Source organism: Lissotriton vulgaris, chromosome 2_1, assembly GCF_964263255.1.
Source record: "Lissotriton vulgaris chromosome 2_1, aLisVul1.2, whole genome shotgun sequence".
NCBI classification, from domain to species: Eukaryota; Metazoa; Chordata; class Amphibia; order Caudata; family Salamandridae; genus Lissotriton; species Lissotriton vulgaris.
In genome coordinates, this window is record NC_141687.1 from 2,099,197,291 (window position 1) to 2,099,223,428 (window position 26,138).

Genomic DNA, 26,138 nt, shown 5'->3' on the forward strand with positions numbered 1-26,138 from the left:
GCAGTGTCAAGATGCATTACGGGCCCTCCAGGAGGGAGTGGACCAGGTCCGAAACTTACAGCTAAACAGCGGCTTCTATTTCACATGGCACTCCTCTAATGCGGTTAATATTTACATTCCTTTGAGATCACTCTGCAATTTCATTCTAAATGCTATATCATCAGACTTGATTTCTTTGGAAACCTATTTGTGCTTTGGTCTTGTATTCATGGTCCACTGTCCCCATGGTATCTCCGGCCTCCATTTTCTTTTTTGGTTACATTTTCTGAAAAGATTTATTCTGTAGCAAGTCTTTGATGTTCCGGATCTATTTTTCTGCATTCTCCTAATGACCAGATCACCTCCGATTCCCACTATGGTGCTCCTCTGGTAATCATTTTTGTGGTGTTGAGTTAAAGGAAGAACCCTGTGGTGGTGTTCTTAAGCTCCAGGAGGACTAACTCACCAGGCCGGGCAATCTGACATCACGGACACCACAACCAGTGAAAATATTTGCCAGTAATGCTGGGATGTGGAGTATAAGAGTCCCCACAACACCACCAGTCTGAAGTAAGAGGGGGTGCATTAGCTGCAAGGACACCTCCCTGAAAGGTTAGTGGACCTTGTGGGGGTCAGGTTCAACCTCGCCCTTCCAATGAAGCAAGTCCAAATGTCACACTACAGGGGGATACCAGTGCCCATACCAATCAGATGTTGGTTCGGGACAGAGTGGGCTTAATGCTAGAGGCACCCCATCTTCCTCGCCCTGTTACTGTGTAGCAGTGTCTGTTTTTGCTGCACCAATCATTCTTGGTTGGTGGTGCAGACAATGTGGAGGTAACCTCTCAAGTTTGTGTTACGATTGCCTGCCTCACTTGTATAACCTGGGTACGAAGCCTGCCCCGCCCAATAAATGTGAATGCTGGAATATGCTGCCAAACATCCTTCGGGTCCTCCTGTAAGAGTTACATGCTCCATGTGCGCCGTTTGGGCCACTAGGTCTACAGGGTCTCCTTGTATCCGTTTAGACCAGAATTGTCTAGTAGTATAGAAGAGACCCCTTTTCATCTGGTTCGCCAACCTGTAAAGCCCCACACCGCCTATCTTTCACTGGCAGGGCCCAGGGTCGACTAACCCTCAGTCTGCAGGCATTACTCACAATGAGCTCAATCGCTTCTCACTCTACTCCCTACATGCAACTTCTATCAGGGCCCAAGGTAACAGGTGGTCTTGACTGGTAGCTTGCCCCACCCTTCTCCTCTTGAACATTTTAGCATAGAATTGTCTTCCGGCTCCCCCACTCAACGCGCTGCAAGTACTTTGCACAGTCTGCAGATACTCTGCAATTTCACTGTGCCACCTTTCACAGAGTCAATGCTTGGGCCTCGTTCTATCTAGAGCCCGCTGCTGCGGTCTGGTGTCTCTTCATATTATTTTCACTTCTAAAGGCTCCCAATCCACCAGTATAATTGCTGGCAGGCGGGGCCAACTGCGCTATTTCAACTGGTGCTCAAATTACTCAACTCAAAGAGCATGCCACATCCGGAACTCGCTGGCTTACCCTGCCTCAGGACATGCTGCTTTGTTACATGTATACAGATTGGTGCATCATCTCCACTGCCACATCATTATTCTTAATTTCTTGGGTGTTAAGGAGAAACATCTGGGTGGTCACTCAGTCAACCTGACCATAATTTAGTGAGAAGGGCACCTCAGACTCTCATGTGACGTGACAGCAGGGTGTTGTGGGCTTCAGGGGCTCAAGATGTACTCACCGTCTTCTCCACTAGCCACTTCCCTCACTGTGACTCTTGTAGGGGCTTATAAACAGCAAATGAGTGGGGAGACATCGGCAGCCAGGGAGGAGCCTCAGATTAGATCTCTCCCATCCTGTCAGGCTGTTCTTGCCTTATATATACCTTTTTTAAGGTTTATTTGAACGGCAAGGTCTAATAAATTTTAATTTTTTTTAAAGTTACAATAATTTTGTTTAGTGCAAGTAAGGCAGCCCAATGCAGGTCAGTGCAACATCGAGGTGTCCAATAGAAAACACAGGCAGATTGGGTGCAGTAGGTTTCACGGATGCAGGGGACAATCTACAGCAACAAAGGATATTATCTGGCAGCACGACCACCACCCCAAATACCCACTACATATGCAACAAGTGAGTGGGATCTGAGCAGGAGTATGTGCACGCATGGCCTCTTTAAAGACGGGGCTCCCGCCTTGAGCCGGCTGTCAACTGTTTACTTACTCACAGAGAAACACACACACAATAAGGGGCCCATATGTGGGAACTTGCAAACCTTTAACTCAAGAAAGCCATTGGGCAGCCTCTCCATGAGGGTACAGATGAAAAATGGTATGTACCCTCTGGCTAGTAATTGAGGCCACCACATAGTCTAGGACAAGGAAGTTATAGCTATCCCCCCTCATAACCGGATATAGTTTGGGTGTCTCCCAGTCATATCTCTTAAGACGAGCAAAAAGGAAAATGCAACTTACCAGTATGCATCTGTTCTTGGCATGTAGAGCTGCAGAGTTACACACTGTGCATAGATCGCCACTTAGTGTTGGGCCCGGATGTTTGCAGTTTTTGTCCTGAAAAGTCTTTGGAAGTCACGAGATAGGTGACTCCTCCTTTGGATTAGACTGCGCATGGGCATTGGATCCATCCTTAAGATTGTTTTTCGCCAGTAGGGAAATTATGAAATTTTGTAAGAAACAGGAAGGATGCTCACGAAAGCTGTATCTAATTAAGATAATACTGGAACAGATAAATGTAGCTGGGGAGGCGGGTGGGCGTGTGTAAATCTGCAGCTCTACATGCCAAGAACAGATGCATACTGGTAAGTAGCATTTTCCGTTCGAGGCATATGAGCTGCAGATTACACACTGTGCATAGATTGTACCCACTTTTAGCGGCGAGCACCCGTATCTGTTGCAGTAGTTTGAAACAGTGTTTTGAGTACAGCCTGGGCCACAGTAGCTTGTTGTTTAGTTTGCACATCTACACAATAGTGTTTTGAGAATGTGTGTGGTGAAGACCATGTAGCTGCTTTGCAGATGTCATCTAAGGGAATGTTCCCTAAAAATGCCATTGAAGCCCCTATCTTTCTTGTAGAATGGGCTTTAGGGAGGGATAGATAACGTACATTTAGCTTTGTGGTAGCAAATCTATATGCATTTGACAATCCACCTAGCTATCCCAGATTTTGATATGGGGTTGACTTTGTGTGGTGGTGAAAAAGACACAAAAAGTTGTTTAGTTTTACAAAAATGTTGTGTTCTTTCAATGTAGTAAAGCAATGCTGGTTTGACATCTAAGGTATAAAGAGCTCTTTCTGCAACTGTTTGTGGCTGCGAGAAGAATACAGGCAGCTCTACAGATTGATTGAGGTGGAAGGGCAAAATTACTTTTCGAAGGAATTTGGATTGGTTCGGAGAACAACCTTATTATGATGCATTTGCAGAAAAAGGTTCTTGAATGATGAATGCTTGTAGCTCACTAACTCTTCTTAGAGAAGTAACAGCTACTAGGAAAGCAACTTTCCAAGTTAAGAATTGCAGTTCACATTCATGTAAAGGTTCAAAGGGAGACCCCATTAACCGTGTGAGAACAATGTTTAAATTCCACACAGGTGAAGGGGGTGCTCTGGGAGGAATTATTCTTTTGAGGCCCTCCATAAAAGATTTTATGGCAGGTACTCTAAAAAGGTGATAGATGTTGTCTATTTTGTAGGTATGCTGCAATAGCAACAAGATGCAGTCTAATAGATGTGTAAGTTCCATCTTTGGAGATGTAGTAAGTATCCTATGATGTGTTGAATAGACACATATAGAGGATTGATGCCATTGTTATGACAGTATATTACAAAATGTTTCCACTTGGCTGCATGACATGCCCTAGTGGTGGGTCGTCTAGCTTCTTTAATAACATTCATGCAGTCAGGGGGAAGGTGAAGGTAACCTAACTCTAAGACCTCAGGAGCCAGATCGCTAGGTTGAGCTGAGCTGGGTCCGGGTGTCTGATCTCTTCATGGTTCTGGGTTAGGAAGCGTGGAGACAGGCATAGCTTTTGGTGCGGTACCACAGAAAGTTGCAGCAGTGTGATAGTGTTGTACGTGGGACAGTTGCAGATGGGACTTGGTGTGGTTTACTGTGAACCCCAAGTTGTGGAGTAATTGGATGGTGGTGTGAGTGTGTTGTGCACACTGACTGTATGAGCTGGCTTTTATGAGCCCGTCATCGAGATATGGGAAGACGTGAATGTGCTGTCTTCATAAGTGTGCTTCTACTACTGCTAGGCACTTGGAAAACACTCTTGGTGCTGTTGTGACTCCGAGTACCTTGAATCGATAGTGCTGACCGTCCAGTACAAATCGGAGATACTTTCTGTGAGCTGTGTGAATGGGAATGTGGAAATAGGCGCCCTTGAGATCTATAGTGGCAAGGAAGTCGTTTTGTAAAAGGAGAGGAAGGACCTGCTGGAGTGTGACCTTATGGAAGTGGTCTGATTGTATGTAGAGGTTTAGGGGTCTGAGGTATAGAATAGGCCTTAGAGAGCCGTCCATTTTTTGGGATAAGAAAGTACAGGGAGTAAACTCCCTTGTTTTGTTGATGTGGTGGAACCAGTTCTATTGCGCTTTTTTGTATGAGGGATATTACCTCCTGCCTTTTATTATTATTTTTTTTTTTTATCTTTCTTTTGTCCTCATATATGCCACCAGAATTTGTATGCTCTAGATGGGTCTCGCTGTTGCCTCTTATACTGTTATTTTCGAGTCCGCCCTGGAGACAGTATCATAGCAGACAGGGATGTCCCAGAGGTAGGCTGCTTTCCTTATCCTACTCCCCCAAGCCTATTTTGGGAACCCTAGGCCTGGGGGAGGACAGGACCGACACAACCTCTGGCATAATCATCGGACCGCTTATTTATTTAGCCAGACCACCAATTTAGACCAGACATTCTCAGTGTTCTCATTACGTCCAACCATGTCCATTTTACATACTTCCATTATATACTTTAAACATACTGCAAATCTGGGTGGAGCTGTTGACTTCCACTCCATGCAAATTTGTCTCCTCGCAATGACTACTATATAAAAGATAAACTGAGTATCTAAACTATTAATATTATAATCTTTCAATAGACCAAAGAAAACAAGTCTGGATGAACATATAATAGTTGTTGACAGTACATCACCCAAGAAATCAATTATCGCTTTCCAGTAGTCCTGAATAGCTGGACAATCCAGGAAAATATGAATATCGTCAGCTGCACTGTGGTTACAACGGGGACAATAATAGTTATTTTGTGTAATCTTGTACAATTTGGCCGGGGTCCAATAAACTCTATAAACTGTAAATAGATGGTTACGTCTTAAATTGCCGTCTAACCAAATTTTGCTAACTTCTTCAGGAGAATCAGCTATACAATTTCCCCATAAATTTATCACCTCCAAGTGCAGTTTATTCTCCTCATCCTTAATTATCAGGTTGTACCAGTACGATAGTTCTTTTATCCATTTCCCCCCTCTACAAATTGCATCAAAAATATCTGTATCTTTCTCCCGTTGCAGATTCTGACTTAACCACCAAGCAGATAGTTGATAATATTTAAACCTAGTCAGCTGACCATTTGTAAGTTGTATTAAGGAATTCCAGTTCATAAGGCCTGAATCGGCCCAAAGATCTCCCCACTTTTGTAGTCCAGCTGTTTTCGAAGGTTGTGAAAGTTGGTCCTGGAGGCATTGGGGTGTACCGGGAGAGTCCCAGATTGTGGTATGTGTGTGATAGTAAGGAATAACAAATACCTTCCTGATAAACCCCCAATTTTTTAGTGCAGTCTGTAATATCTTCAGACAAATTTTTTAAAAAAAATTCTGGTCTCCGAACTTAAATAGAAAGTAATCGTGGTCATAAGGTAAATCATTTAATAGAGCTTGAAACAAGCGGCCCTGCGATGATGCGTCTAACTTATTTGCAAGTAGCCTAAAGTTTTTAAAATGAAACGCATGACAGTATGACAATAGATCAGGGAGGGCTAGACCTCCAATTTTTAAGCCCCTTCTCAACTTTTTCCATGCAATTCTAGTTGACTTACAGGCCCATATAAATGATCCGATCTTACCCTGTAAAGTATTGCTATCTTTTGGAGAAAATGATAAAGGGATACAATTAAATAAAAAAGTCAATTTGGGAAGAATTGTCATTTTAATAAGGTTAACACGGCCATAGATATTTAAAGGCAGGTTCCCCCATCTTATTAAGGTTTTGTTAATATCTTTGACCACCATTTGCCAGCTAAGTGATGTTATATTTTTTAATGCTTGAGTTAAATAGATTCCCAAGTACCGCATTTTATATTTTACGCCCAATATATGTGTGTTATTATTCCAGCCAATAATCTCAGTTTTCTCCTTATTAATCTGGTAACCTGACAACTTCCCAAATTCTTCCGATAAAAAAAACAACCTCGGTATTGCCACTGAATGATCAGAGGTATACAAGAGAAGGTCATCTGCCTACAGAGCAACTTTCAGTGACAAATTACCAAGCTGAAATGGTTGAATTATATTGTCATCTCTAATTCCGCAAACAAAAGGCTCCATATAAACATCAAACAAAAGAGGGGATAAAGGGCAGCCCTGTCTAGTACCTCGGGATATATCAAACCAATCGGATAGTATTCCGTTAACTAAGACTTTTGCCTTTGGGTTATAATATAATGATCTAACCGCCTTTATTAAAGTTAAAGGAAGCCCAAATGTCGACATTGCGGCCCATAGATACTTCCAGTTAACCTGATCGAAGGCCTTAGCCGCATCTATCGCGACCAAAGCCAACGGAAGGTTTTTGACGTTAGCATAATCTATGGCCCCTATTACTTGGAATGTTAATTCGTTTAGCTGTCTCCCTGGAATAAAGCCTCTTTGATCAGGGTGAATTATAGATTTTATGGCCTTTGATAATCTGGTAGCTAGAATTCCGGAATAGATCTTCATATCGGTATTTAACAATGAAATTGTTCTGTAAGACTCTATTCTTTTTGGGTCTTTATTAGGTTTTGCTATAAGCGTTATAGTAGCTTCTGCCCACGAGGGGGGAACAGAATGACCATGAATTAATAAGAGGTTGAATAGTTCCCTGAGTGTAGGTAGTAGTTGATCTTTATTGTCCATATAAATCTCCACAGGCAACCCGTCTGAACCTGCAGCTTTCCCTCGTTTCATTTTCTTCAATTGACCCAGTATTTCCCCTTCTGTAATCTCACTTTCCAAGTATACCTTATTCAATTCAGACATTTGAGGCAAATTTTTCATTAGCAACCAAGATTCTAAATCATCCCCCTTGGGATCTTTATCTTCCGTATAGAGGCTTCTCATAAAGGACCTCGCTTCCTCTCTGATCTCTGCATCTGTTTCCATCAAGTCTCCTGTCTGCCTTTGTAATAGGGTTTTAATATTGTTCCTCGTTCTCTCTTCTCTAGATTTCCAAGCTAAGAGGGCTCCACATTTTTCTCCGTATTCAAAATTTTTTAATCTACTAGACTCCCATTTTTCTTTAAGAATTCTCTCATCCGAGATTTTCAGCTGAAGTTGTAATTCAGTAAGTTCCTTCTCTATCAGATGTACTCTCCTGGAGTTAGTTATAATTGCATTTTGTAGTTCAAGATCCTTTCTTATTATTGCTGCCAGATCTTCCCTTCTTTTTACTTTCATATCCTTTCTCTTATAAGTCATTAAAGAGCCTAAGACTCCTCTCAGATAGGACTATTACCTCCTGCCTTAGCAGAAGCAAATGTTCTTGTGACATTGGATGCTGTTTGGGTGGTATATTTGGGGAGGGTAGATGTTAGTTGGAGACAGAAACCTGACTGAATTATTTGTCGCACGCACCTGTCTGATGTGAGGTCGGTCCAGTCCGGAAGGAATTGTTGTAGTCTTCTCCCAACTGGAGTGGAATGTGGTGGGGAAAGTGGAGGGAAGTCATTGGGCAGGGGTGGAGGCAAAGCGTGAGTTGTTAGTTTTGCCTCTGCCTTTGATGTTGACCCCTGTAACCCACTCTTTGGTAGCCCCTACTGTAGGTGGATTGGGTAGGGGCTTTGTAGGAAGTAGAGGGACTATCTGAGGTGTAACCTCTGGTGGTGCTTCTGTAGGATGAGCGACAAAGGAGTGTCTTGGACCTTGTGACTGCAAGGCTCCCATAGATTTAGCTGTGTCCGTATCCTTTTTCATTTTTTCCCAGGGATACGTCCATATTAGGCTCAAATAAGTGTTGCTCATCAAAGGGTTGATTGAGTATGGCACTTTGTACCTCAGGTTTGAACCCTGAAATGCGTAGCCAGGCATGCCTACACAAAAGGCCACTGGTATTAATCGCCCTTGAAGCAGTATTTTCTGCATCTAGGGCACAACAAATAGAGGTATTGGTGATGGTGATAAGTTCATTGGCCCTATTTTTGTGCTTATATGGATAGGTGCTGCATTATGGATTCTAATTCATCATAATGTGCCCTGTCATATCGTGCTAGTAGTGCCTGAGTATTGGCAATACGCCATATGTTTGCTGCCTGTACCGCTGTTCTTTTGCCTGAGGCGTCAAGGAGCTTAGACTCTATCTAGTGGGGGAGCCTCGTCTGATGTTTCGGACTTGGCTCTTTTGCGTACGTTGGAGACTACACAGGAGTCTAGTGGTGCAGGCCCTTTCATGTAGGCTGGATCGGAGGGGGAAGCCTTCTACTTCTTCTCAATTTGGGGGTTGATGATTCGAGCCCTAACTGGATCTTTAAATACCTCTGGCGCATGCTTAATGACCCCTTTAAGCATGGGTTAAATTGAGGTGGACCTTTGTGTGGTGTCAAAGGTATCCATAAGGAAATAGTCCTCTATGGTGTCAGTATGTAGGTCAACCCCATGGTATTGGGCAGCCCTATCGACAAGTTGGTTAAATCCCATAGTGTCCTCTGGTGGGGAAGGCCTGGAGGGGTATAGGTCATCCGGTGGCATGTTAGTGACGTCTGGGGTGCTATAATCATCCCAAGGGTCAGGTGAACCAGAAGGACTTGGATTATGTAGTGGCTCGTTATCTGCACCACCACATGTGTCATCAGAGGGGTCCTCCCCGTTATCATCATCTTCTAATGGAGTAGGAGATGGTGTACGGGAGTGATGTGGCAGGGGAGCAGAATGAGGAGGAGGAGGAGGTGGAGGAGGAGGAGGAGAAGGTATTCTTAGAGGAGAGGTTGCAATATCCTTCTTAGGATGAGGGGCCGGTGCCGGCATGTCCAATGGTCGTTTTTTAAAACTCAAAGTCAATCGACCAGTTTTGGGATCTTTAACAAATCTTTTGTGTAGGATCTGGATGAAATAGTTCCTCTTTTGGGCGGTAGATCTTTCCGTGCTGTGGTCTTTGGTTCCTAAGGCCTTTTCGGCACCGAACCGGTAGCATCTTTTGGCTTTGAAACCTGTTCTTTAGCAGTGTCGTTGGCCGGTGCAACGTGTGTTTTTTTCGGTTCGGAGGCTTTTTTCGGTTCCAAGGCATGGGAGTCGGGTCCTTTCTGTGGCAATTTTTTGCTCGGCTCAGAGTGTGGTTTTGGTGCAGAGGAGCCAGTGCCAGTCTTCGTCGCAGAGTGCTTAGATGTGGAAGCAGCTGGTGCTGAGGAGGAAGAAGATGGCTTTTTTTTCAGTGCCGGTAGTTGTGTGCCGGCACCAGGGGTAGGCTGACTCGAGCCAGAGTCGCCTAAAGGCTTATAAGGCTTCTTTGCCGAGCCCGAAGACGGGGCATGGGAAGCAGTCTCTCGGTGTGCACCCGGGCCCGAAGGCAAGGGTGTGACCGAAGCCTTTTTGGAAGGTGTCGAGGAAGGGTCGGGTGGACGTGTGCACTTACGACCCGCTGTGCCGGAGTGATGTCCTCGATGTCTGAGTCGTCTGCCTCGGAGTTGCTGTCGACGCCATATTCTTGCTCCTGTTCCGGCACGTGGACGCCCTCTTGGAAGATGTCGTCAGGGATCGAAGATGACGAGCGAGCCATTGTTCTTCGAGTTCGTCGGTCCCAAATCGTCTTCTTGGAGCGGAGGGAGGCACAAGCGGAACAGCCTCTGGCCTCGTGCTCCGGTGAGAGGCAAAAGTTGCACACATCATGGAGATCGGTGTGGGGAAACTTCGACCCACATTGAGGACACTTCTTAAATGGCGTCCTTTCCATGAGCCAGAAGATCAGGCCCAGGTAGGCCCGAAGGCCTTCATCGACGACCGGAATCGAAGACTTCGAAGTTGTGGAGAGTTGCGTAGATTGGAAAAGCATTTGAGACAATACCGTCGAAAATGGTGAGGATTGCGCGCCGAAGGAGAATCGGTTCCAGACCGAAGCGCAGGAAACACATCCGAGCCCGATGGCGGAAAAAAACAATCTAAGGATGGAGCCGATGCCCATGCGCAGTGTAATCCAAAGGAGGAGTCACCTATCTCGTGACTTCCAAAGACTTTTCAAGAAAAAAACAACTGCAAATATCCAGGCCCAACACTAGGTGGCGATCTATGCACAGTGTGTAATCTGTAGCTCATATGCCTGTAACATAAAGGTCTGAGCACTTCAAATTGACACGTTCAGAAAAAAAGCATGTATGACACAGCAGCACAACGTTTCCAAGCCTCAATGGAAACAAACACTCCAGCTGGTCATGAGGGTATGTTGAATCGAGCAATTAATGTTTTTAACAAGAACTTGAAGACTAAAAGACTTAGAGCTGCCAAAAACTCTTGAATAGAGAGAAAAAAGACAAATTAGGATTGGGAATCAATACCTTAGGAAAGGCAAAACAGTGATGGGTCTATTCTCGCAAGAGGAACTGAAGAAGTGGCATTGAAAGCTTTCTGAGGGGGCTCTGTCTGAGTAAACTTCAAAAACAATTTTAATTTTAAACTCTATTTATCAAGCGTGCTTTGCTCTCAGTCCAACAAATGTGGAATATTTTACAGGTTATAAATTATTATGAAAACCTCATGATAAAGAATAGAGAGTTATGCAACCAATGACACAGTTTAATAAAAAGATTTTAGATAGGAGTCAAGAAACTAATACATTTCTTCAGCACTTACCATAAAAATGTCCAAAGCCCATGCTGACTGCAATTACCAACGCAAGGACAATGCACCCATTCAGGCTGCTACCCAGTTTCGTTGAAGGTGCTTTCTGCAGTGGGACCACCTCTACAGCAGGTTTCACCTCAGATTCAGAGCCAGAGACAGTCCTGCGCTTAGCACGCCGCTTCCTAGGAGTTGGATCAGAGGAATCACTAACTTCATCATTACTTGATTCATCTGATGTTTGTCGAGAAGGGAAGACTGAAAGGAAAAGAGAGCCACGTCATAAGAGGGTGTGGATAAAAATAACACACTGCTTACACTGTCACTCAAGGAGAATTGAAGATTCAGAGGGCTCCTTTAAGAAGTCAAAAACAACGCAGGGGAAACTTCATCTGTAGGCTGGTTTCTTGATGGACTGAACATTCTGTGCACCTTAACCTGATTTTGGCTTCCATGGTTTGTAGGGCAGGCAGCTCATCGAAGGGGCTGCTTTTCATCACTTTGCATAGAGGTAAGAAAGCAGAGCCCCTTAGATGCAGAGCACCTGACTTTTTTGAATTCTTATGAGCAGTGGTCTTCTATGCCAAGATTTTACCTTTCCTTGTCTTAACCACGCATACATTCACAGTCTTTCAAAATGGCTTAAGGCAGTTCTAAATCTGGTATGTTCACCAGAGAATCATGTGTAATGCTGTGACTTGGTCCCAAGAGAAAGTCAGACTGATTAAGACACCACAAGTAGCAGCGTCCTTCCTAGCAGAGCAATTATTCATTCTTGTCAACGCTACAAAACTGATTTTTCTGCCGCCCATCAAAAATGAAACTGGCCAAAAATGCATTTTAGTTTAGTGACCAAGCAAAATAAACTCATGCCAGAGCTCAGATCTGATTTTATTTTTGGTGGTAAATGAAACCATTTCCAATGCTAGTATTGATATAATGGGACAGCCTCTTGTAATATAATCACACAACAGGTGATAGTTTTTACTGCAAACAGTATTCACCCCTTTTGTCTTGGTCAGAATGTGTAGGCGGTCAGTAATTGCAAATGTAATATATGGGCATCTGATTCCACCTTGATCAAGGATCAATGGCCTTGGTAATAAGATTGAGAAATTACTTTCACCAACATCTATTCAAACTATTAAGTAAAACACATGGACTATCACTGGAGAGCTCCAAAATAGGCATTTCCACAAACATTAGTACATTCAATAGTTTCACACAAAACTCTGCTCCTCAATCAGAAATATTTAGAAAATCAATGCAAAAACATTTCCGTATTTTCCATAAAATCAAAATGTCAATGTCAGATCATACAGAGGATGGTTAACCATAACATTCAAACGTGTTAGTAAGTCAAACATTAAGAAAAAAGTGAAGGTTGAACATGCGTGCTGCATTCTCCAAACACGAGACAGCATGAAAAAATCCAGTGCATAATTGACTCATGCAAGGTACAAAAGGTGCCCCTTATTGTTTAGGATACTTTTTTTTAGCATTACAAAGAACACTGGAAAGCTGAAACGAATGGATGGGGAAAAAAACGTAAGAGAACTCAATGAAGCAAAGAAACCTCATATAATGAACCAATGCCCACACACACATTCCAGGAATACTAAAGGAAATCTGTACCCGTCAGAGCGCTGTACCTGGTCAATGACTAAAGTCAATGAGTCAATGAGTAACAGGAAAGTAAGTTAAGTTGCGGACAGTTGATGCAGTATTAGCTCCTACCTCAGAAAGGTCTACATGTTTAAGCCATAAATGATCGCCAGTTAGGTTGGAGGGTTTTCTTCAGGACCAGTATATTATAAGGATCCCTAGCTGAATTATATCTGGGACCGAACACTAGTAGTGTAGTCAAATCGCGTACAAGTGCACATTAATCATGCTTTTTGCTGTGCCGGTCTTATGGTTCATACCAATAATAAGGAACTTTTTCAATAATACATCTGAAGAAAGCAAAAGAAACTAAATTACTAATCATTATCACGCGTTCCCATCATTCAATGCGGGAACGCGCGATACACAACAGACTTGGAGGACGTGTACGCGGCTGTGGAGAGGGATAGAGACTGTTTAAGAGCTACTGGCAAACTGATAGTTCAACTTTAGCGGTGACGGACTGCACCAACCTGCGATTGAGGTGACCCTGGTACCGGATAAACAACAACAGGATATATACATTCAAGTTCAGCAATTGTACGCTAACATCCTCATAATTGTGAAATCACAGATTGGTTCTATTAAGGAAATAAGAATGTTACAGTCCTGATGAGAACCCCACAAACATTTGGGTTTGAAACGCGTCGACCTTGTGTGTCCCTGGTCAAACAAATCATGCAATACAATTGTCTTCTCGATGTAATGATTTAGGTGTTAGATGTAGGAAACAGTGATTACTTTGAATTATCTCTACATCGCTTTAGGAGTACATGTGATTTACTGTGTCGTTTGACGTTGAAATTAAGAATATTGACCACCAGTTCTGGGGCCATGCAAAAGGATTTTTGACCCTTTCTGGTGTGTTGTTTGGATGGTTTGAATGTGTCCTTAGTGTCTGGCCAAATCTGTATGAGGTATGTATGAAGGTTTGCATTGATTGTCTGCTGGTGTCTTGTATAATGTAATGAGTTTTTTGTCTATAGCTTTTCCCTCTGTTTTGTATTTATTATTGATACATATGTAGAGAAAGTATTATTGATAAAGTGATTTCTACGTGAGTTGTCAAATAAAACAATTGATGGTGTAATAAAAACGTGGACCTATATGTTTTATTCATAGGGTCTAGCTAACAAAAAGATTTTTGGAGTTTTGCTCAGTATTGGCAATAGTTACGTTTTATAGTTATATGGACTCAGCCTTACTGAGTCGAGTCAAGGCCCTTTGTTGTTTCTTGGCTATCACTGCTAAGTATTTTTGTTGAACACGAGGGTTGCAGTAGCAACCCCAAATGAGAGGACTTTGAACTGATGTTTGCCAGCTATGACAAACAGAGGTATGTGCGGTGTGCTGGATATTTGAAATGTAAAAGTATGTGTCCTTAAAGTGTAGTGCTTAAAGTCGCATTGTTGGAGAAGTGGGATCACGTCTTGGAGGGTGCCCATACGGAAATGCTCTGACAGGATGTAATGATTTAAGTGCCTGAGATCAAAGATGGGCCGTAGTAAGCCATGCTTTTTCGGGATGAGAAAGAATAGGGAGTACACCTCTGACCCTTTATGTTGAAGATGGATGGGCTCTTTAGCTCTTTTGAGCAAGAGAGCTTGCACTTCCGTCTTGAGGTTTGATCTTCCACAGAAAGTGTGTGTGCGCGAAGTAGAATGTTTGGAGTTGTGGTGAGGAGCTTTATCCATGTTGGTAATGTCCAACACCCACTGATCTGATGTTATGGATCACCAGGTGGGGAGAAATTGTTGTAATCAACCTACGACAAGTGTTAAATGATCGGAGGGAGGGGGCAAAGGGAGCCACTGCTTAGTGGTGGGTGGGTCACCACGTAGGGAAGCATGTTTGCTGCAACCTTTGAAGTCATTACCCCGTAAGTGCCTCTGTGATAGCCTCATGCAGGGGAGTTGACTGAGTTTGATATGAGGCATTGGAGGATGCTGCTTTTGAGGCTGCCCTATATGAGTAGCGGCGAAAGGAGTTATGAGGCGTGGGTGTTTGGAGTGTGTACATGGACTTAGTAACCTTCGTGTTCTTCAACTTGTGGACCAAACAGGTGTTTCTTGTCAAAGGAAACATATAAAAGTGTTTGCTGAACTTCTGGCTTGAAGCGAGATATATGCAGACAAGCATGTCTGCATAGCAACACACTGGTCTTAATACCCCTGACAGCTGTATCCATGGAGTCAAGTGCATATCTAATGGAGTTATTGGAAATCAGTTTGCCCTCCTGTACTAGTTTTGGTCCTCTTTTCTTATGTTCCTGTTGGAGGTACTGGAGGAGATCCTCAATTTCATCCCATTGGGAGCAATCAGGCCTGGCTAATAGACTGTGTGTATTTGCAATCCACCAGTGATTAGCAGACTGTGCCGCTGCATGTTTCCCTGAAACATCAATTAGGGTAGACTCTTTATCAGGAGGTGGCGCCTCAGCTGTGGTTTGTGAATTAGCCCTATTACATGCATTGGACACAACCAATAAATCAGGGGAACGTTGCCCTCGGATGTAAATTGGGTCGGAGGGTGAAGCTTTGTATTTTTTTTACCCTGGGAGCGATAATGCGTGTTTGCACAGGGGTACTTAAAGAGGTCATTGGTGTGACGTATCATGTCTTTTAACATAGGGAGGTATAAGGTAATCCTATGTGTACTGGATAGGGTTTCAAAGAGGAAATCCTCTACTATAGGCTATTTATGGAGCAGGACCTGTTGGTAAGCTGCAGCCCTGCTGATGAGTTCCTGATATGGAGGTGGTGTCATCAGGAGGCGATGGTTTGGCAAGGTACAGGTCTAGACTGGTGTCCCCCTGGGGATCAACGTCATAATCTGGCCAGGAATCTGTGGGCTGTGGTGCATCATAGGAATCATCCACCACCAACCCAGCTGTGAAGGAACATGGGGATCCCTTTGAAGTAATATCTAGGGGATCACCTTGAGAATGAGTTGGAGAGAGTGGAGGTGGTGGAATGAAGAGTGGAGGAGGAGGAGGAGGTGGTGGTGGTGGTGGTGGTGCTGCAGAAGTAGGTGGAGAAGGGTGCAAGGGGCGATTAGTCTTGCCTGCTTCCTCCTCTAAAAAGACACCTGCAAGTCTATTGCTTCTCCAAAGGAAAGTTGGCTCTTTAATTGAGGTGACACTGACACCACAGTCTTGGCTAAGATGTGGCCAGTCTGGGATGCATATGGAGTTGTTTTTGGCAAGGATTGAGCCATTCCTGCACTGTCTGGAGGACCGGTTCGACTGGAGTACTGGGAGCCAATTTTAATGCCAGTCTCAAATTTTTAGGTGCCAAGAGTGGTTTCGGTTTCAAAGGCGAAGTGCTTGAAGCAGAAGATCAAGAGGGTCGGATTGTTGCGGAAGCAATGACTTTAGCTATGCTTTCGTTGCCGAGCCGGAGGGTGGCAGGTGTTCGGTGCCGACCATAGCCGGCAGAGAGTGGTGGCCTTGGAGCCATATGTTCGGTCGTAACCTAATGTTTTTTTGATGGCAGGATGGGGACATTAGAACTCACGGTATGTTGACCCAGTGGAAAATGCTGCATTTGAAGCTCTCCAAGTTGGAGTCTGAGTCTCCACCAGAAAAAGCCTTCTCCGCGGCCTCAGAGACATTGTGAAGTTCCCCCTCCTCCTCTTTGACATACTATTTACCGTAGATTTTGAGTGTATCGTCTCTACGCTGCATCTTCCGGTGATGTGCCCTTCGGTCACGTAAGGTTGTCTTGGACCAAAACAATCATCGGACCTCGCAGTCTTCTTCCCTGTTATTGGGAGACAAGCATACGTTGCAGACCTGGTGACGGTCAGTCGCAGGTACTCCTTCTGGGACCTTGGGCAGAAACTGAATGGCGTCCGTTGCATCAGCAGGGCATTCAAAAGAGAGGCCGTAGAGATAGAAAGATAGGCCTATGAGGGCAAAGCCCAAAGGCCAAAGTTGGAGAGCATTGGTTCGATGGCCGATAGTTTTAAACAATACTGACAAGGGTAAGGGTGGATTATGAACCAAAAGGAGACTGAAATGGACTTGAACCAGAGCCCAGTAATACCCGTCCGAATATGGCAGCGGAATGCAAACAATCCAAAAACGGATTGCTTCCAGAACGCATCATCACCAAGAAGAGGAGTCACTCTACCTCGTGACTCAAAAGACTACTTTGAAGAAAAACAACTTACCGACATCAGGACCCAACATAAGATGGCACGAGTATGCAAAGCATGTACATCTACAGCCACACATGCCTCAAGCATATTTTTAAAAAGTGCGATTTTAAGATACGAAACAATTTTGGCATATGAATACACTAAAATAGATAAAACAGAATTAGAGGTTAGCGTAAAATAATGGCTAGCTCTGTAGTGCACTGATGGCATGTAGTCAGTCAAATTGTGTATGGGAGCTACGTTGAATAGGTAAACCTGAAAAGCCCGTCACTGTCCCGTTTGCACTTTAGTCTGAGAGGTTTTCCATGCTGAATTATGATTGGTAGGTTTAAGTACGTAGTTGAACCATGGACTGTATGAATGCTGTTTGCTTTCACTCAGAAGAACATTCAAAGGTTTGCAAGAGATGCAGGGTATGTGATGACACTGAAATGTTAAGGCTGGTGCTGAATGAAAGCTGCATGTGGTAGTTCCAGAAAATGTCAGAGGAGAAAGGCTGAATGAAAGGAGGGAGCCTTTTTCCTTCATGTCAGAACAAATGTACGGACCGTCTTATACTTACTATAAGATGAGGCCGTATCTTTAATGTGCTACACTCACAAAGGCATGCAACCTACTTTGCATTCACATGAGCACAGATTTCTGCACCTCAACCTGCACTGAAAGACCATTAAAACACTCTCCCTGACCACTAACCCACCTATCAACCTCCACTCAGAGTCCTCACCCTGCACATTCACACTTTACTCATGTCCTTCTTACCGTGCACATTCACACCTCTCAATTGCACTCTCACATCGCTAACGTTGCACTTGCCTACCTCTCGCCAGGCACTCACCTGCCTACTCTTATACCTTTCACCCTGCACTCGGACTCCTCATCCTACATTGAGACACCACTCATCCAGCAATTGAATTGCTCACCCAACACTTATGCACCACTTATCCTGTACAGAGAATCACCCACTCTACACTCAAGACACCATTCATCCAGCTCTGACACACTACTCACACTGCTCACCCCTCACTCAAACAGTAACACACCTCTCACCCACCACGCTCACACATGCTTATCCTGTATTCACAAAACACTCGCTCTGCATTCAAGACACTACTCACTTTGCCCTTGGACTCCAGACATCTTGCACACGCATCTTTCACTGAGACAGCTCTTACCCTGCAATGATGCATCACTGATGCATGTCTCATCCAGTAGTAATTCCCCCATTCGCCCTCAGTCACCCACTACTTACACTGCAATCACACAACACACCTTGCACTCACACATTCAACACTATTCCTGCACAAAGACACACAATGCGCATCCTGCTCACAGATACACCTCACCATGGACACACATACAAACATACATACACACCAGTTTCCACTGCAAAACACACACACAGTGTTTGCCCTGCTAAATCATACACTGGTCACCTTGCACAGGCACACACATATACACACAAACTCACCCTGTATACCAATTACCCTGCTAACCCTACACTTAGACACTGCTTATTCAGTACAGATACTAACTTGTGAAGCACTCACACAGTTCTAACCCACACACCTGCGTGCTCACTGCTCACTGCTCACCATGCACTGATACGGCTGACACTGCTTGTGTATCTCTCACTATGCACTCGCAAAACACTAACATCAATCACACAGATTGCTCACCCTGCCCTCAGACACCTCTTACCATACACCCTCATGAACCGCTCACCCTGCAGCAAGATACTTTGACCCTGCAATGAGATACCTTTCAGCCTGCATACTCACATTTCACCCAAACATCACTCACCCAGGACTCTTGCACCACTCATAGAACTCACACACCTCCTATCTTCAACTCACACTGGACTCACATTGCACTCACATCCACTGTCCACCCTGCTCTCAAGCACTATTCATATGCTTTTCAACACCGCTCACATTGCACTCACAAGCCACTCACCTTGTATTCATAAACCACTCACCGCGCACTCACAACCCACCCATCCTGCAGTGCCCTTGCATGGGTGGGTGGGGGTGGGGCTCATACACATCTCAACAGTACATGTATGTGTTACAATTTCTCAAAAGATAATGTTTCTAAGAAGCCGAGATGTGTGTGGACCATTAACAATTTCTCCTTTTGAGGATTTTGCTATGTTTGTTGCCTGCATATTACTTGGTGCATTATGACCATGTGGTGCAGGGTTTGGAGTTTGTATCTCCCTTGTGCGATGGCCTCCTGTGGAGCTGGTGGCCTAATTTATTGAATTATTTGCATTTTTCATATGCCTACACAGCAAGAAAACTAATGTAACTTGCCCTGCTCCCCCTCTTTCCAATGAGGTACAGGATTCTGACTTGACACACTGGGCTTCTTTCACAACCTGCAAGACTCATGTGGCAACACAGTACTTAATACTCGCCTGTCACCATACATTTCACTTCCACAGAATATCATGAAAAATGTTACTCAGTAAACATCTATTCGTAATGTGTAGTGCTGTAGTGTAAAATGCTCTGCATGCTCTTGTCATCTACTGGAGGGCCTGGAAGTTGCAAACTTGTTTTTCTTCCAAGACATTTGAGTCCTCACTTGGTCTACAATGCATCAGCACACTGATTCCCCTTCAGATTGTTTTCAGCATAGAGGGCGACTAATTTGAGGAGAGTGCAGTGTCATAGCTAAAAGGTGTTCTGTGCATAGTAAAGTAAAACAAAGTAAGATACCGAAACATCTATGATCATCGCTGATTGCCAGGGAGAAGGGTGGGCACATGTGAATTTACAGCACTACACGCTATTAACAAACAAGTTACTTACCTTGGGTAGGAATATGCTACTTACCAGTATGCATCTGTTCTTGGCATGTAGGGCTGCTGACATTCATATCTGTGCATAGATCGCCGCCTAGTGTTGGGTCTGGATGATTGCACATTGTTGTCCTGGAAGAGTCTTCGAAGTATCACAAGATAGGTGTCTCCTCCCCTGGACTACAGTGCGCATGGGCATCCTCTCTATCCTCAGATTGTTTTTCGCCATTGTGGCAGAGATGGAGTATGATACAGTAAGTGATGACCATGCCTGAGAATAATTCTGAATGCTACAGCTGCGACAGGCACCGGGGAGGAGGGCGGGCAATATGAATGTCAGCAGCCCTACATGCCAAGAACAGATGCATACTGGTAAGTAGCATATTCCGTTCGAGGCATGTGGGCGGCTGAATTCATATCAGTGCGTAGAATAAATAGTAGTTTCCTCCTTAGCGGTGGTTGCCCGTGCCAGCTGCAGCAGCCTGAAAAAGAGTTCTGAGAACAGCCAGACCTACAGCAGCTTGCTGTTTGGAGTGTACATCTACACAGTAGTGTTTTGTGAATGTATGTATGGTGGTCCATGTGGCTGCTCTACATATATCCCCTGGCGGAATGTTACCTAGGAAAGCCATGGATGCCCCTAACTTGCGTGTGGAATGCGCTCATGGGGGAACTGTTAATGTGCGTTTAGCTTTTTGATAACAGATCTGTATGCACTTAACAATCCATCTGGCTATACCTGATTTGGAAATGGGGTTGCCTTTGTGCTGTGGAGAGAAGGCAACAAACAGTTGCTTAGTTTTTCTGAAATCTTTTGTCCTGTCTATGTAATACAGGAGAGCTCTTTTAACATCTAGTGTGTGCAGTGCTCTGTCTGCCACTGAATCTGGATTTGGGAAGAATACTGGCAGTTCTATGGTTTGGTTAATGTGGAACTGTGACACCACCTTAGGCATAAATTTAGGGTTGGTACGTAGCACTACCCTATTAGCATGAATCTGTATGAAAGGCTCTTGAATAGTTAGGGCTTGAAGCTCACTAACTCTTCTTAGCAATGTGATCGCTACTAGAAAGGCCACCTTCCATGTCAGAAACTGTATCTCACAAGAGTGAAGAGGTTCTAAAGGTGGCCCCATCAGTCTGGTGAGGACTAGGTTTAGATTCCAGACAGGTGAAGTTGGGTGTCTGGGAGGAATCACTCTTTTGAGTCCCTCCATAAAAGCTTTAATGGCCGGCACTCTGAAGAGGGGAAAGGTGCTATCTGTTTTGAAGATAAGCTGCCATCGCAGCCAAATGTATTCTGATGGAACTATATGCTAGATTGCATCTGTGCAGGTGCAACAAATAACATATAATGTTTTGCGTTGACGCATCAAGCGGATTTATGTTATTATTGGAACAATAAATGACAAACCGCTTCCATGTTGCCGCATAGCACGCCCTTGTTGTAGATTTTCTAGCCTCCCTGATAATGTTCATTTAGTCAGGGGGCAGGTTCAGGTAGCCAAACTATGACCTCAGGAGCCATATTGCAAGGCTCAACTGCTGCGGATTTGGGTGCTGAATGTCTCCATGGCTCTGCTTGAGAAGACTGGGTGTGATTCGCAGTCTTTGATAAAGCACCACGGATAGTTCTAGGAACGTGGTGTACCATAACAACAGCACAGCCCCTGCACTTATACAGTATTAGTCCATTCTTGCTAATGTTGGTTTCTTTAGAAATGGTTGGTAACATGCATCAGCACTTTCAGAATAACATTTCGAGAATAACAGGCCTTCCAAATGACGTGACAAAGTTCAAAAAGACGTTCTGGTGTGGAGTATCAATTTATTGTTCCTTAAATTGGGCCAACACGTGTTTCATCGCAGGGAACACACTGCGAATCTTCAGGGCCTTATCTGAAAATAGGGCGAGTTGGTGTTGGTTAAAAACCCGTTCAGAGTGATACTTGAGGTGTGTATCGGGTTGAAGTTTCAAAGTTTGCGAATACGCTGTCCGCGTAACGGTCGGATCTTAAAGGTTATCAGTACGAACTGTAACCGGGAGGAGTCGTTATAAGTGGTAGTGCTCGGCTAAGAAAAGGCGGGTACACCTTATCCGTATATTACTCCCTCTTGTAGTTCCCGGCGCCGTTTGCCAATGACTAATACTGTATAAGTGCAGGGGCTGTGCTGTTGTTTTGGTGTTTTGTTTGGATCATCTTGGTCTAAACCTTGAGCGGTTGTGAGGGATTACCGCTCGCCCTATTGCCTATACTGTTTATTTTATGTTACATCTCACTTTGCGGCCACTCAGGTTGTGCGCCTAATTACTCGGGTTACCTAAAAAACCTCCTAGCTGTATAACATGGTGTACCATGCTTGCCTCGCCCACGTGTGAGCAACTAGGATGAGTGTTATTGAGTGCTGTCGCAGTTTGCGTGCCACTAGCGGTATGAGTGGAGCTGGGGGGAAAGCGTATGCAAATCTGCCTGACCAGTTCATCCAAATCGCATTGCCCTGAGACTGCGGGTGTGGGAACCTGGCGGCGAAGGTTTGGCATTTGGCGTTTTCCTTTGTGGCGAATAGGTCTATCTCTGGATGACCCCACTGCTGGAAATACGGTTGTAGCACCGAGGGATGTATCTCCCACTCGTGCATTTGGTGGCTGTGCCTGCTGAGCAGGTCCGCCATCTGGTTGTCCTTGCCTGGGAGTTGTTCCGCCATGAGGAACATGTTTCTTTGAATGGCCCACTTCCACATGCTCTGGGCTAGGTGTGCCAATTGTGGAGAGTGTGTCCCTCCCTGCTTCTGGATGTAATACATGGCAGTCATGTTGTCCGTCCGGATCAGCACGACTTTGTTGCACAAATGCAATTGGAACGCCTTCATTGCCATGAAGATTGCCATCAATTCTAGCAGGTTGATGTGCATCTTTTGCTGCTGCGCCGTCCATAGTCCCTGCACTGTATAATGGAGGACATGCGCTCCCCAGCCCTGGAGAAATGCGTCCGTCGTCAGCACTATCTGTGGCACAGGCTCTTGGAACGGTCGTCCCCTGCAAAGGTTTTGTGTGTTCCACCAATGCAGAGAGTTGTATGCACGACCGGTCACCAACACTAGGTATTTTAGATGTCACTGAGCCTGATTCCACTGTCGTGCCAAGCACTCCTGAAGCGGACGCATGTGTAGCCTCGCCTGAGGGACTATGAAGATGCAGGAGGCTATTATGCCTATCAGCTGCATAAACACTTGCGCTGGGAGTGAGTGTTGGGGTCTGAATTTCTGAATCAGCAATTGCATGCGGTTGATTCTTGCTGAGTTTGGCTGTGCCGTTGTTGCCAGAGTGTCTATTTGCGCTCCTCGGTACTGTTGTACGTGTGCGGGATGTAGATGAGATTTTGGGTAATTCAGTGAAAATCCTAGACTGTGTAGGAGGTGAATTGTGCGGGACATGTGGCTGGCACATTGCTCGGCTGACTTTGCTTGGACAAGCTAGTCGTCCAGATAAGGATAGACATGGATGTGTTGTCTCCGAAGGTGCGCAGCTACTGTCGCCAAGCACTTGGTAAACACTCTGGGGGCTGTAGTGACCCCGAAAGGCAGGACCTTGAACTGGTAATGCTGGTTGTTTATGGTGAACCTGAGGTATTTCCTGTGTCCTGGGTGAATTGGAATGTGGAAATATGTGTCCTTTAGGTCTAGGGTTGCTAGGAAATCTCCCTGACTGAGCAACGGTAGTACTTGCTGCAGAGTGGGCATGTGAAAATGTTCTGACAAGATGTATTGGTTCAGGGGTCTGAGGTCTAGAATGGGCCTGAGAGACCCGTCCTTCTTTGGGATTAAGAAGTACAGCGAGTACACCCCTGTACCCTGTTGTTCTAAAGGCACGAGTTCTATGGCCCCTTTTTGCAGCATGCAGATGACTTCTTGCTGCAATAAGTGCATGTGCTCTGCGGACATAGGCCGGTGCCTTGGGGGTATGTTGGGTGGAGTGGAGGTTAGTTCTAGACAATAGCCATATTGGATAAGTTGTCTCACGCACCTGTCTGTGGTAATGCCTTCCCAGACCTGCAGGAACTGTTGAAGTCTTCCCCCGACCGGTGTTATATGGTCTGGGGGCAGTGACAAGACGTCACTGTTTATTGGAGGGGGAGGATCTGGCATTATTATTTCCTCTGCCTCTGCCTTTGGTGCTGTTCTCACGGTATCCACCCTATTGTTTTTGTTATAGGTGGTCTGTGTGCCTCCTTTGTTGTATTGGGTTTGCTGTGACGCTTGACCTCTAGAGGCTCCCCTGTTACCGGAGCAAGGAAAGGAACCGCCCCTGAAGTGTTGTGACTGTAGAGCTCCCATGGATTTGGCTGTCTCAGTGTCTTTCTTAATTTGTTCTAGGGTCGTGTCTACATCAGGACCAAATAGAAAGTCAGGGTTAACCGGCTGATTGAGTAAAGTTGTTTGGATCTCTGGCTTAAAACCAGAGATGCGTAGCCAGGCATGCCTCCTGAGCATCACACTTGTGTTGATGGCCCTAGCTGCCGTGTCTGCTGCATCTAGCGCGCATTTAATAGCTGCATTTGAAATCAGCTTCCCTTCCTGTATTAGCATTTCTGCTCCCTCCTTATAGACATCAGGCAGGTGTTGTAGTAGCTGCTCTAATGTGTCGTAATGAGCTCTATCATATCTGGCTAATAGGGCCTGTGTATTTGAAATCCTCCAAATATTTGCCGCTTGAGCCGCCACTCGTTTGCCAGAAGCTTCCAAGATTTTGGATTCTTTGTCCGGAGGAGGAGCATCACCACTTGTTTGAGAGTTCGCTCTCTTACGGGCATTAGCCACTACTAAGGAGTACAATGGGAGCTGGCCTCTGATATACGTAGGGTCTACAGGCGCAGGCCGGTATTTCCTTTCAATTCTTGAGTTCACAACCCTTGCCCTTGTGGTTTCTTTGAAGAAGTCACTAGCGTGTTTAAGGACACCCTTTAGCATAGGCAATGTCTTTACTGATCTTTCTGAAGTTGAGAAAGTGTCAAACAAAAAGTCTTCCTCTACCGGATCAGCGTGCATTTCCACATCATGGTTATTGGCTGCCCTTTCAATTAATGCGTTAAACGCAGCTGTATCTTCAGTAGGCGAGGTTTTGACTGCATAGGACTGAGTGTCAGGCGTGGTGTGTGGCTCACCAGGGTCAACAGGGTCAGTCCAGGGTTGAGACTCCTCTTGATCTGTGTCAATAGGATAATTATATTCCTCCTCATTGTATCCTTCCCCCACATCCTCATTGGTACGTGTGGGAGAATAGGCTTATTCTTGTCCATAGGACTGTACAGATTCAAAAAGAACAGGTGAGGTGGCAGAGCCCCTTTTCTTTTTAAGTGGTATCTTGTACGACTCCATAGGATGCGGGGCTATAGAATGTGGATTAAGGTCTCGGCTAAGGCCTTTCAGCGATGCCTCGACGGCTCCGATGGCTTCTGCGTCGTCCCCTGCCTCGACGACGTCTTCATCATGGATGTAGTCTTCTTCTTCGTCCACGTCATAGTTAGGAGTTGTGCTCCGACGCAGGATCCGGCTGTTGTTCAGGATCCTCTTCATCGACGCCTTCTTCGTCTTCTGCCTCGAAGATGTTCTCCGGGTCGGGCGCCGTTTCCCGTGCCGACTGTCTTGCGGCGCGTCGAAGCCGAAGTGTTTTTTTCGACCTGAACCGAGAACAGGCCATGCAGCTGGCCTCGTCGTGGTCTGGGGATAGGCATTTATTGCACACCGGGTGCACGTCGATGTGAGGGTATTTAGAGTTGCAAACGGGGCATCGTTTGAACGGGCTCCGTTCCATCGTCGATCGTTGATGGGGCCTTTGGTGTCGAGAAAAGCAAAAGCTGTTGACGTCCGGTTCGAAGAACTGGAACAAGTACGTGGCACCGAACGAAAGACAATACCGACGCCCCGAAAGCCTTTTGGCCTTGTGAAAGGTGTTTTATATCGATTCCGAACTTGTTAAGAAAGTACATCCGAACCCAATGGCGGAAAAAAACAATGTGAGGATGGAGAGGATGCCCATGCGCACTGTAGTCCAGGAGAGGAACCACCTATCTCGTGATACTTCGAAGACTCTTCCAGGACAACAATGTGCAATCATCCGGACCCAACACTAGGCGGCGATCTATGCACAGATATGAATTCAGCAGCCCACATGCCTCGAACATTCTTCTTCTGGTAGATGCTCTAAACTCCATCCTTCTTTGGCATCAAGTAGTAAAATGAGAAAAAAAACTGTCTGATACCGTTACCCGGTCTATGGTGGCCTTTTCCAAGAGAGCCTATACTTTTTCTCCCACAATGGACAAGTGGTCCTCCAGGAGGAGTTGCAGTGTAGGAGGCATGTCGTGAAAGGTGGTAGGGAGAGGAAGAGCGTATCCGTTCTGAATAACCTAGAGCACCCACTGGTCTGGAATTAAACT

At 45.1% G+C, this 26,138-nt stretch overlaps 1 protein-coding gene across 2 annotated transcripts in view; it reads right to left on the bottom strand.

The window, feature by feature from the left end:
• CCPG1 (cell cycle progression 1) overlaps positions 1–26,138 on the bottom strand; it is a 314,779-nt gene that overhangs the window by 115,254 nt on the left and 173,387 nt on the right. For both annotated transcript variants that reach the window (XM_086958333.1, XM_086958332.1), the window contains exon 6: positions 11,082–11,327. In XM_086958333.1, coding sequence (XP_086814459.1) covers positions 11,082–11,327 — 246 coding nt within the window. The remainder of the gene's footprint in view (positions 1–11,081; positions 11,328–26,138) is intronic.